Raw genomic sequence first — 12,297 nt, 5'->3', positions numbered from 1 at the left:
CCCAGGAGTAGGGCCTTCTCTGTGGTGGGCCCTACCCTTTGGAATGACCTCCCCCCAGACATCCGGACAACAACCGACCTTCGCTCCTTCCGTATGAAGCTGAAGACCTACCTGTTTTGTCAAGCCGGCCTGGCATAACGTTACAATCTTGCCACTCCAGGTCATTTTATAATGGGAAATTTTGTTTTTTAAAGTTTTTAGAGTTTAATATTTTTGGGGTTTTAAATTTTGTAAGTATGCTTATTTATGGACTTATTTTTACCTCCTCTGCACGATATATGGTGCTATCTTGATTATTGCTCTGTACGTCGCCCCGAGTCCCTGTGGGGAGAGGGGGCGACTAATAAGTTCAATAAAATAAATAAATAAATAAATAAATCATCTGTGGGTTTTACATTATAAATCCTTTTGATTAACATGTGGAATCCAGATCAAATTTCATTTTTTTAAATAGAGATGGGATATGTTGTTTTAGTGGAAAAGAGATTATGAAAAGATTTAAAGGAATTATATATTTGCTGACTTCTGCAAAAGAGAGTATAAAGAGAATTGGGACAATTAGAGAAATAAATATATATTTGCTGACTTCTGCAAAAGAGGGTATAAAGAGAATTGAAACAATTAGACTTTGGTTCTACTAAATGAAACATTGAATCTTCATTGCAGTTTGGTAGGGATATGTGAAAATAATGCCAAAATAGAAAACCAAAAGGCTGTATAAGATAAGCAGGAAATCAAATTATAATGTTATAAAGTAATTTCCTAGAAAAAAAGAATAGTGAAACAAAAATGACCAATAATTCAGAATTTTTACAGAAACCATTATGCTTATAAAGTCAGCTACATACTTGCTTAGCAATGCTTCCTAGCTGTTGACAGAATGATTCCACAAAACATTTATGGATATTCTAATCTGCTAAAGAAGAATGGGTCACAAAATTTAAAGCATGCAATTGATGAGATTGGAGCAGAAGATTAGTTAGGTTTGAGTTGACTCCTACACAAGAGTTAAAAACTGGAAGGTGGGCTTGAGAAAGTAGATAGGTGTGGACTTCACTTGCTAACCTGAGATAAAACTGTATTTGGGTATGTGTTCTGAAGACGTCTTATACCAAAATGCACAATTAGACCTTTCTTATCTTAGACTGACAAGATTAGATCATGATTTTGTATTTACAATTTTCCCCATCAAATATGAGGAAATGTATTTATCAGCTATAAGGAATGTCCCTTATTCCAGTGGGTGCCTTTACTTCATAGTCCACACCTGGGATTGCTCATGCATTATGACAGTGCAGACATTATGACAGTTGTAACACCACTAGATGGCACTCATGCACCCCCCTTTTTTTAAAAAAAATGCTGAAATATGAGATTTTGACCATTTCTAATTTGTAATTGCTCAGACATAACAACCACCAAAAAAAGAGTGTTCTTTTCAATCACATAAATATTGACAGACAGATCAAGCTGTTTGATCTTGATTTTCAAAATATGCATATTTAGATAAGATTAGGGCTACCCCAAGTAACTTTTCAAATCTGGAAATCCCATATCATACATCTGGTGTATAAAAAGTCATACAGAAAGAAATGAAACCAAGGGAACAGCATAGATCTGGGATACTCATAAGGCACCCACTTGCCAGTCTTGATTAATTACCCTTTAAAATGTTATTTAATTTTTTAAGTGAGAAGCAAGCATATAATTACAAAGCAAAACAGCTTTCTGTGTCATCTCCCCCCACCCCTCCCCATGAATAGCTTTAGACCTTACATGACTCTGTACTCAATGGCAACCCTAGATAGCTGCTAGGCAAACCTTGCAGTTACTGCTGCCATTCACAAATCTCAAGGGTAGTTTTGATTCTCTCCCTCCCCCCCCCCTTGAAATCTGGTACCCTGTTTCATTTTGGTGCCTTAGAAGAATTGTGAGTTCACCTCTATGGACCTTAAGAATCTTTGAAAAAATAAAAACTGATAGGTAGCTGTAAATCAAACTTCTGTTTGAAACAGTGGTGGGTTTCAAAAAATTTTAGAACCTCTTCTGTAGGTCTGGCCTACTTTGTGGGAGTGGCTTGCTGGCCATGTGACTGGGTGGGCTTAGTCAACTTGTAAAATGTGGTGAAACTCACTTAACAACGCTCTTGCTTAGCAACCAAAATGTTGGCTCAGAAACTCTGGCATTTGAAGCACGCACGTCTTAAGGCCGTCAAGTTACACCCCTTTGCACCCCTAACCCTTTAGAGAGAAAAAAACCCAGGGGTGTTCAAACTTTACAGCTTTAAGACTTGAGGACTTCATCTCCCAGAATTCCTCCTCCAGTTATGTTGGCTCAGGAACTCTGGCATTGAAATGTGCAAGTCTTAAAGCTGTCAAGTTACAAGACCCTTGCACTCCTAACCCTTTAGAAAAAAAACCCAGGGATATTCAAACTTGACAGCTTTAAGACTTGTGGACTTCAACTCCCAGAATTCCTCCTCTCACTCTTCATCTTGATGATGTGCGGACGGGTGTGGGGAGGGAGCTGGACCCAGTTCTTAACGGCACTGTAGATTTGTGGAACCTCTTCTATAGAAGATGTTAGAACTGGCAGGAACCCACCCCTGGTTTGAAAGTATACTCCACCTGTAGAAAAACAACAACATAGGTAGTACTTTATTGGGGGCAAGTAACATACTAATAAATCAGTACTTAGAAGATTGCCTTTGGTTGGTGTCCTGAGGACAAAACAAATTTTCTCTGTGCTATCATCATTTTTAAGTCTATGCCTAAAACCTCACATTCTTGTCTTCTATCTCAAATTAAAATATACTTTGGGTTGCATGTTAATTGTTTCACTGTCTTCACCAGACTTTCTAATTCTTTTATTAGACTAAACTTAAATACATCTGGTGCTCTAAACCGTTCTGATGTAACATATTCTTGTCTACTTTCATTTTCATCTTCAGGTTATCTTAATTTCAAAACCTTACCTGCTTTATGAAAACTAGTGTTTTCACTGTTTCTCTTGTCATCACAAAAAGTAAAGAAAGCGAACTACGATGCAAATTTGATAGGCCCACTAACTTTAAATGTTTACATGAACTGTAGCTAAGGACTTGATTGTTCTGGGTATTTTAATAGTCTGAATGTAATTGTGAAAAATCTATGAACTTTTTCTAGATAAATAGAATACAGTGAGCAGTAGAAGGAATCAAAACTGTATTCTATAGTTTTATGAGACAGCTTTAGGTACTGAAAGATGACCTATAATATTTTAAGAAGACAAATTCTGGTAGAGAAGAAAACAAATACAAAAGTCACATAGTAGTCTAGCCAGAATTTTCAATTAGATATTAGTACTGTTGTAAGTGTAAAAGTCTATGGCATTAGTGTAACTAGTGAGATGCTCTTTAGACCATTTCCCTGATTATCCCATCCAAGTGGGAAATTCAGAGTTGTCCTGAACTGACTCTCCATTAACTCATTTTCTACTTGGGTTTTACTATATTTTATTCTGTACCTTTTCACTTTCAACTGGCTTATTTCTGTTTACTTGACTTTGCCATTCAGTATTGATAGCAGTTGTTATCAGCTCCTGGAAGGTATGTATAGAATCAGACTTTTAAGCTGGGACTGACCTCACTGACCTGTTAGAAACTTGCAAGGCTGCCTTAAGGAATGAATAGGTTTGTTTTGAAACACCAAGAACTAGCTGTTAATTTTGAGGAATTCATTTTCAATTTTGCTTTAAAAATGACATTTATTGAAAATATTTTGCACTTTGAAGTAAATTTAAAAGAATCTAAATCATTTCCTACTCTGTTTATTAGTCCGTAATGTTCTTTGCAGACTGGGGTAATACAAATATATTAGTAAAATTACATTGAAAGATATATAACAATTTAACAGAAACTATAAAATTTGGCTTCTTTCTTGAGTCTGAAAGATTTTTTTCTATTTTATATGAGTTGGGGGTTTATGTGTAGAGTGTTCTACTTTTTAAAAGTTGTATTGTGGTATTTAATATACAAACAAAAAAAGACAAAACAATAGACAAAATTAAAAGAAGAGTGGAAAAAGACTCAGGTAAAATGAGCCAGAAAGAAAAATGATGTTGAAATAAATGTAAATATACATGAAACAAAAATAGTTTAAACCTATACCACATGGTTGATTGGGCTTTACAAAATGCCAGTAAAAAGCCACTTTATAGGTAGAAGTGAATGCATGCCTTCCATTCAAATTTTTAGATCAAATTTTTAGATCAAATTTAATGTTTTTTCACCTGTTTACAGTGGTGGGATTCATATAATTTAACAACCGATTTTCTGCCCTAATGATTTCTTCCAGTTCACCAAACTGTTCAGAAAGTTAACAACCGGTTCTCCTGAAGTGGTGCGAACTGGTTAAATCCCACTACTGCCTTTTTAGCTATATTCCATTCATAGGAAATCAAAATTCTTCATACTTCCTTAAGTTACAATTTTCAAACTATAATATTAATTCATACGCCCCGGTATGGGTGTATCGATGCCTGCTGGGAGCACCAGGTACCATTCCTGTACAGTGCTCCAGAGGCTCCACCCGCCCAGCCACGCTCCTTACCTGTATTTGAGCTGTTCGGGGCTTCTGTGCACGGAGCGTACGGCGCTTGCACTATGCTACACTGAGCAGCTGGAGTGTTGCGGAGGTGTCGCGGAGCGTCACAGGCGGTAAGTATGCCTGTAACGTTCCCCCCCAACAAAATAATCCCTTTTTATATTAATTTTACCTTAAGCTCATAGAATGCCAAAGAAACACTCTTTAAAACTCTGTCAGTGAGGAAACCTTTCTACAAATAACTATTTCAAAGTACTGAAATGCGTTAAACAAAATGATTTTTTTTACAAACATCCCTACAGATCTAGATATAATAGGAGATATATTATACATTTTTTCTTTATAAGAATAACTTGATAATTTACCATAGTATTGTACAATATGCTTAATTTGGATCAAGAGTTTTAGTAATTATCAGGAAGACGTAGAATAGAATTGGCATATAACAACTATTTAAACTTTACTGTGGCTGTCATGACACCAAAAGTATACTTAGGTTGCCTAATGTATAAGATGAAAGATTCCAAAATCAAATTCAGTAAAAGAGGAGAAAATGAACTACTTGGATATCCTAATAGTGAAGAACTGATTATAGCAATAACAACAATAGGTTGGGCTACATTTTAATGAAATGAACTAAATTGGAAGGAAAACCATATCTGAGAAAAACATGCTTTAGAAATTTTAACTGCATAACATCAAAGGCTTTTTTCATTTCCAACAAAGTAAATATAGCCATATCCAATTTATATGTTTGTATACCAAATATATCCAGTGATAATCTAAAATTGTTCATTTTATAAAATCAAATTTCTCAGGATGAACTACAGAAGTTAGTACAATTTGAAGTGCTTATGGAAAAATTATGGTAAATATTTTACCATCTATGTTTAGGTAATCCTTAACTTACTTACTACAGTTGGGACTAGAATTTCTACTGCAAGTTGAGTCGCTCCCAATTTTACAACAACTTTTACAGTGGTTGTTAAGCAATTTACCACAATTGTTAAAAGAATCACACAGTAATTAAGTCAGGGGTGTCCAAACTTGGGAACTTTAAGACTTGTGGACTTCAACTCCCAGAATTCCCCAGCCAGCCATGCTGGGGAATTCTGGGAGTTGAAGTCCACAAGTCTTAAAGTTCCCAAGTTTGGACACCCCTGAATTAAGTGAATCCAACTTCCCCAGTGGGCAACAAAACGTTTGCAAATCACAATCACATGTCTGCAGGGTGCTGCAACCAGTTGCAAATGCAAGCCAGTTGCCAATGACAGTCTTGCACTCGCACGATTGAGGGGGTGCTGCAGTGGACATAAATCCAAGTAGAGGTCATAAGCCACTTTTTCTAAGGCCATTGCAACTTTGAACTGTTGTTAAATGAACAGTCATAAGTCGAGAATCTTGTAATTTGCATATTCTACAAATCTACCCACTTTCAGACTTACAGGTATGAAAGCTTTGTTTAAAAAGGTCATGTAAACTTTCAGCTCCATATAAATGAGAAAGTCAATTAAATCCTTATACCTATCTATAGAAAAACTACCAGGACTAGAAGCTTTGCCTAATTTCACTGACTTAAGAAATAATGGGGCAGCTAAATAAGTTGCTTGATCATGTGGAATCTTCGGAAGATTATTTACAAAAGCATGAATTATTTTGTATTCTTTGTCATGCTTGAGTTAGTTTTGCTTGAAATTGCTTTCTATGTAATCTCAGGGCTACCTGATGAAACTACAATTTGACCCATAGATTTACAGAAATGTTGTCAGTGAGTCCTTCTCTGTATTTGTGTTGAAAATGGTGATCATCTTCTTGAGCAACAGATTCTGTCTGGCTTCTTTCAGACTGAGTGAAGTAGGGTGGATCTCTTTAGTAGATAAACAAAAGCCATAACATGAAATGCCTAAGAATAATACATCAAAATGCTCCTGGTAGGAATAGTATGGGTGTGAGAGAATATATGCTAAAAACACCCCATTGGGGTGTTTTTCATTGGGGAAGGGCTGTAGTAAATTGTTTGGAGTGCTAAGAGTGGAAGGTTTCCTGCTACTCTGGGCAGGAACAGCTATTGGCAATTAAGGGCTTTGGTGGAAGGGAATTGTTACTGGTGACCTGCTATATTAGAGATAAGATTGAGTTCAGGTTCAGAAGCATTTGTATTCAAGAACCTTGACGACAAATTCATAATTAATTTCTGCTAACCAGGGGTGGCGTAGATAATGGGGTTATATGCGCTCTCAGTCCATCTAACTAGGATTCAGAATCTATTTTACCGTAATCACTTCTGCTAGATATTTGCTTGACCTTTTCCTCTCTTTTTCTCAATTGCTCTTCAGCACTTTACCCGACTCTCCCCCAGACTCCGGATCCGAAGCTTACTCCCCTCAGCAGGTGAATGGTAAGTGCTAAGATTAGTTCCCAAGCACCAGCCTTCCCCCCCTCTTTGGTTGGCAGAAGTGGTTGGCTCTGAAATCTTTATCAGAAAAGGGAAAAACAGACTGCTGCAATACGTGAAGAGATTATCAGTTAGTAAATATTCTTAGACTTTCGCCTATTGTTTTCCCACTACCCTTTTTGAAAGGTGGGGGGAGGTTGGTGGGCAGGACCGAGAACACAAGACCGAGTGGGAAGGGAATGGTGTACTTCTGCCTTCCCAGAGAGAAGGAGAAATGGATAAGGGTGACCTGCCTTGTGAGGACACGGAGCAGAAGGATTAAGCCTCATTTTGTTGGGTGAACAGGCTGTTCAGACTCCTGCAGGTTTATATAAAGACAAATCCATGCTGGAAATGAAGAACAAAACAGAGGTATTGTCATGAGCTTGTTTTTAGGTGGTGAGTATACTCTGTGGCTCCTGCCCTCTCTTTGTATGCTATATTTGATGTCAAGGACTCACTTCCCATTCTTGTGACAGGCACAGAAGTCGTAGGTGCATCACAGAGGGTGGGTCTTTCTCCCTCTCTCTCCCGACGTCCCCTTAACCAGATGGCATCTGTTCTGTGCTGCCCATGCTTTATAGATGTGAAAGGGGAGAATTATATCTCACTACCTACTTTTGTTGTCTTTTTTTCTGAGGTTGAGACAACAGAATTAGCAACAGGGGCGAAAGAATTAAGGGCACGTTCCTGCCTGTGGCAAACTTCAGAGGTTTCCCCATGGCCCCTGCCTTTAACATTTAAGCCTTGTTCACTGTGGAAGTAGCTCCTTCTCCTTTCTCTGTGAAAAAGGTCAAGAGTTCTTTTTATCTCACTACAAAAATCCCTGGAATTCCTTCTGGCCCTTTTTTTTAAAATATAGCCAAGAGGCCAGAGTATTTTCCACAGAGTGAACTGCTTTTTCTCACCATTAAAACAACAGCACCTACCTCATCATCCTGGGGTGGGCAGGGGGAGGGAGGAATAATTGGATCTTCAGATTTTTGGGGGTGATACACAAACTCCAGGAAGCCCTGGAATCTGTATAAAGAGTTGCATTTGTGATTTCATAATTTCTAGAATTCTTCTCTTATTTTGAGAGGCGTTTGCAGCCTGGTAACCTTGAGACGTGAAAGACGAGATCGCTTTCAAGAACATATACGTTGCCCCAATGTTCATTCTACAGTAGTGGCTATGCCATTCAATTTTCAAAAAATAAACATTTGGATTTGCTGTTGCTCCTATAGGTGTCTACTTAGTTTATTACAAAGCCTAAAATTGTTTGAAAATTGAAACGGTAGTAGGATTTCAGTCTCACCCAGAGTACAGTTCTGTGACCACACCTTATCTTGAAGTAGTGAAAAATTAGTTTTTGCTAAGTATTTTATTTTGTCTGTTCTGAAACAGCTGTCAACCATTGTCATTCCTAAAAGTCCTGGTGATACTTGGGTGTTTGTAGGGAGTGGGGGTGGTCAGGTGGGATTTCACCATCCTTTGTCATTTGATGTCATTTCTAAGCTTCAAACTTTATTTAACTTTAGCTTTTTAATCAACATATTTTAATTTGTACCCAACTTCACTATAAGCTTTTGTGATAGTTATTTTTTAAGAATATGCTATATAGGGGGAGTGCTAATCCTATTTTTTATTATGTTTTACATCAGCCTCCTCTGTATTTAATCCTCCCCCCACTCCTAATTTCATATTCATTTTTGCTTCCTCTGTTAATGCATCTTCCTACAGAAGCATCTGATTAATTGCCCTGAACATTAACCATTTCACTCCAGTAATTTTAAAAAGTTGGAAGGGCATTAAGTCTGAATTTGTTTGAACAGAATGTTTATTTTTTGAATTCTCTTTGTTTTCTGTGGGTGGGTTTTTTGGGAGGAACCTTTGGATATTGGGAAGTTGAAGTCAGAGAATAATGATGACAAGAAATGAGGACAAAAGGTTACCTATTAGATGAATTGAATGTCTTCTTATTTTGCACTGATAATTGTACAAAATAATAAAATATTCCCAGTTATCAAACTGTAGCCATCAGTTAGGATAAACTCAGAATTGGGATGAACTCACACTGCTTGCTTCTCATATGAGCTAAAATATGTAATGGAATAGCTTAGGCACCCAGTTTATTTTCACAGCACTGCTAAAAGAAAAAGTTTGGTTCAAGGATACTTTCATATGTTTGTTTTGTTATAGCCCGCCTTACAAAAGTGGTTTAATAAAATGTGCATGAAATTCACTTTATTTGTATTTATGTACACACACACACTTACATTTATACACATATAGGATAAACAACTCCCCCATGTAACATACCTCTATAAAATACTTTAATATTGCTTTAACATTTAAGTAGCTTCTTCAATTTCAACCATTTCTAATCATTGGTCCTAAAATGAAATGTGGATAGTTAAAAGTGCTGTTTGATTGCAGCTTGGAGATGTAAGAATGTCTGGATGCTTACTTCTATTAATGATTTTGCCAAATAGTGTTATAGTGTTCAAAATTAAACCCTCCTCTTCCATTCTTCTTCCAGGTGTTACCATTATAATTATATCCTATATTATCTATGGGTGATGGACAGTGTGTTCATTTGGGGGGTGGACCCCAGATTGGGGAAGGCCACGCTAGTAAGCTTGGGGGGGGGGATCAATATTTATAAGCAGATTTGTCTTTTTTACCTCCTGATTTTCTTATAATTCAAAGCATGTTAATTCTGGCTTTGAATGGAATCTAATAAGAGTGCTAACCCTACACTCTGACAAAGCAAAGCCCTGTGCATACATTTCCAATTTTAAATCAGGCTTCAAAGTTAAGTAAACTTTCAATCTGTTGTACTAAGGAGATATGTGAACTTGAGTCAAGGGCTTTGGTGAATGTTCTGCAGACACTTTCTACAAGTTATAGCCTTCTAAATGAGATAGACTGCAACTTCCACTTGTTTTGGCCATTAGCTATGATAGCTGTAGATGATAGGAGACACTTATTATGCTAAGCACCACCCTTAAATGGCAATACTTCCTTTGGAAAGTTTTCTCTATAGTCTGCCTCAGTAATGTAATTACTTTTACAAGCATTATGAGCATCATATGTTATAGGCCATTCCTAAAAATGATAAGAAAGAGGATTTGCTGTATTTTTCTTTTTTTGCTAACCAAGTGGTATGCAATGAGTATTTATCATTGGAAATGTTGATTTGTTCAAATGAGTAAAATGGTTCCTGTGTGAACTACTTTGAAATTAAACCTTGAACAGGATCCATCAAACTGATTTTGCAAACTTGTTTATTATTTCAAACAGGGAAAAGCTGAGAGGTTGGTTATTTATTCTATTTTCTAGAATGTTCTATTCCAAAATAGAAAATTTACTGTGTCTTTGTATGGATCCTAGTGTAGTCTTATCCAACATTTTATGCTTTTTCAGATTCATTATTGTCTTAAGAGGCAATGGATCTTTCTCCATAACTAAGTTATAGAACTAGACACCCATGTTTGAGTTGACAAAGAACTATTAACATTACATTTGCTGTTCCCTCCTTAATTCCTATTCTGTCTCAGTTCTTAATCACTGCCAGTAATTTAATTTTCCTTCACTAGATAATGTCAGAATAAGGTGGAAAACATTACTTCAACTTCAATACAGTTAAAGATGACCTCAGCTTACATCATTCATGGCATTGGAATGAGAAGAAAATAGAATCATGTTGGTGTGGTAGAAAAAAGTTCCTGGGGCAGAACTGAAAAGAAGGAAGTCAAATGATAAGCTCTGAATGGGGAGAATAAACAGTAAAAGTGGAGTGGGAAGAGGTGTATAGTCAGTAATAAAGTAGAATCTGAATGGAGGATAATTACAGAGAAGCTGACAGTTAATGTATATTTCTGGAGAGAGTAGTAGTAGGAGACCTAAGTTAAAATGTAGTTTGCTTCTTATTTTATATTACTGCTCTCTATTTCTATAAACAAAGTCAGAACATAAAATAAGCAAAGGTCAATATTTCCTGTGATATATAAACAAAACTAGCTCTAGCTTTTTTCCATCATGCAGAAGGATAGTATATCAGACCAATCATATAAGACATGTCTTTGTTTAGCCCTCTGAAGTCTCAAATTCCTTAGTTTGTTCGAGTATGAATTTATCTGCTGCTGGTAGTGTTTTTGCTGGATTTGAACTTGCTAAAATCTTTATTTTTTATGTTTGTTCTTATTCCTTTTTAATTCATTTATTCTAGACAACACATATTTAAATATATTTAAATGCTGTAACTGTTAATACATTTTGTATAATATACAAACACACATAGACACAGACTTGCATGCATGCACATATCCATACTTAGCTATTTCCTAAAATTCCAATTCATTTGATAGAAAACTAAATTTATTAAATAATGTGGCTCAGACTTATTTTACTAATTGAATGCATGTTCATGATATCTGTTTGTCTCTGTGTTACTTGACAGCTTTTCATTGACTTTCAGCAGTGTGACCTTGATCACAGCCACATAAAATGGCTTAACATTTGCTTATGGCCCAGAGATTGTGGGTTGCTCATACTCGGATAGATAGATAATTATCTGTCTATCTATCTATCTATCTATCTATCTATCTATCTATCTATCTATCTATCATCTATCTAGCTATCCATCCATCCATCCATCCATCATCTATCTATCATCTATCTATCTATCTATCTATCTATCTATCTATCTATCTATCTATCCATCTATCCATCCATCCATCCATCCATCCATCCATCTATCATCTATCTATCTATCATCTATCTATCTATCTATCTATCTATCTATCTATCTATCTATCTATCTATCTTTTGTGGCTGTGAGATTGGTCAAGGTCACATTGTTGAAAGTCAATGACAAGCTCTCAGGTAACATTAGAGTGGAATGGAGTGGAGTGAATTAGAAATAGAATAGAAAGAAAAAAAAGAGAAAGAAAATTCTTTATTGGCCAAGTGTGATTGGACACACAAGGTATTTTGTGTCCAGTGCATAAGCTCTCAGTATACATATAAGCAACAAGCAATAAATCAGAATCAGAATCATAAAATTAACAGTTTTGTATCAAATGCAGCAAGAAATAAACATAGCTTCCATGAGCACCTGTTAGATTTAGTACCCCTATTAATGTTTTTTTTTTAAAAATAGAAAAGGGCTGAAATCTAACCATTGCCTTTTACAAACATTGCTGCATTATTGCCATGCAGCTCCCAACTACTGGTGAAAAAGCTGGTAATCTACTTGTTGTTTTAATGAAAGCTGAAACTCTTAAGGAGAGGGCC

General features: G+C 36.2%; 1 protein-coding gene across 5 annotated transcripts in view; it reads left to right on the top strand.

Annotated features, from left to right (window-relative positions):
* The window catches only part of MYRF (myelin regulatory factor), a 113,076-nt gene that overhangs the window by 55,695 nt on the left and 45,084 nt on the right, over nucleotides 1–12,297 (top strand). For 4 of the 5 annotated variants that reach the window (XM_081934929.1, XM_081934928.1, XM_081934927.1 and 1 more), the window contains exon 4: nucleotides 6,920–6,981. In XM_081934929.1, the coding sequence (XP_081791055.1) occupies nucleotides 6,920–6,981 (62 nt within the window). Of the gene's footprint in view, nucleotides 1–6,919; nucleotides 6,982–7,098; nucleotides 7,417–12,297 lie in introns of those variants that run through there. The other variant, XM_081934930.1, reaches the window with a different exon arrangement.

This window comes from Natrix helvetica, assembly GCF_964273705.1.
Source record: "Natrix helvetica genome assembly, chromosome: 1".
Classification (NCBI taxonomy): Eukaryota; Metazoa; Chordata; class Lepidosauria; order Squamata; family Natricidae; genus Natrix; species Natrix helvetica.
This window is presented reverse-complemented; position numbering and strand designations above follow the sequence as displayed.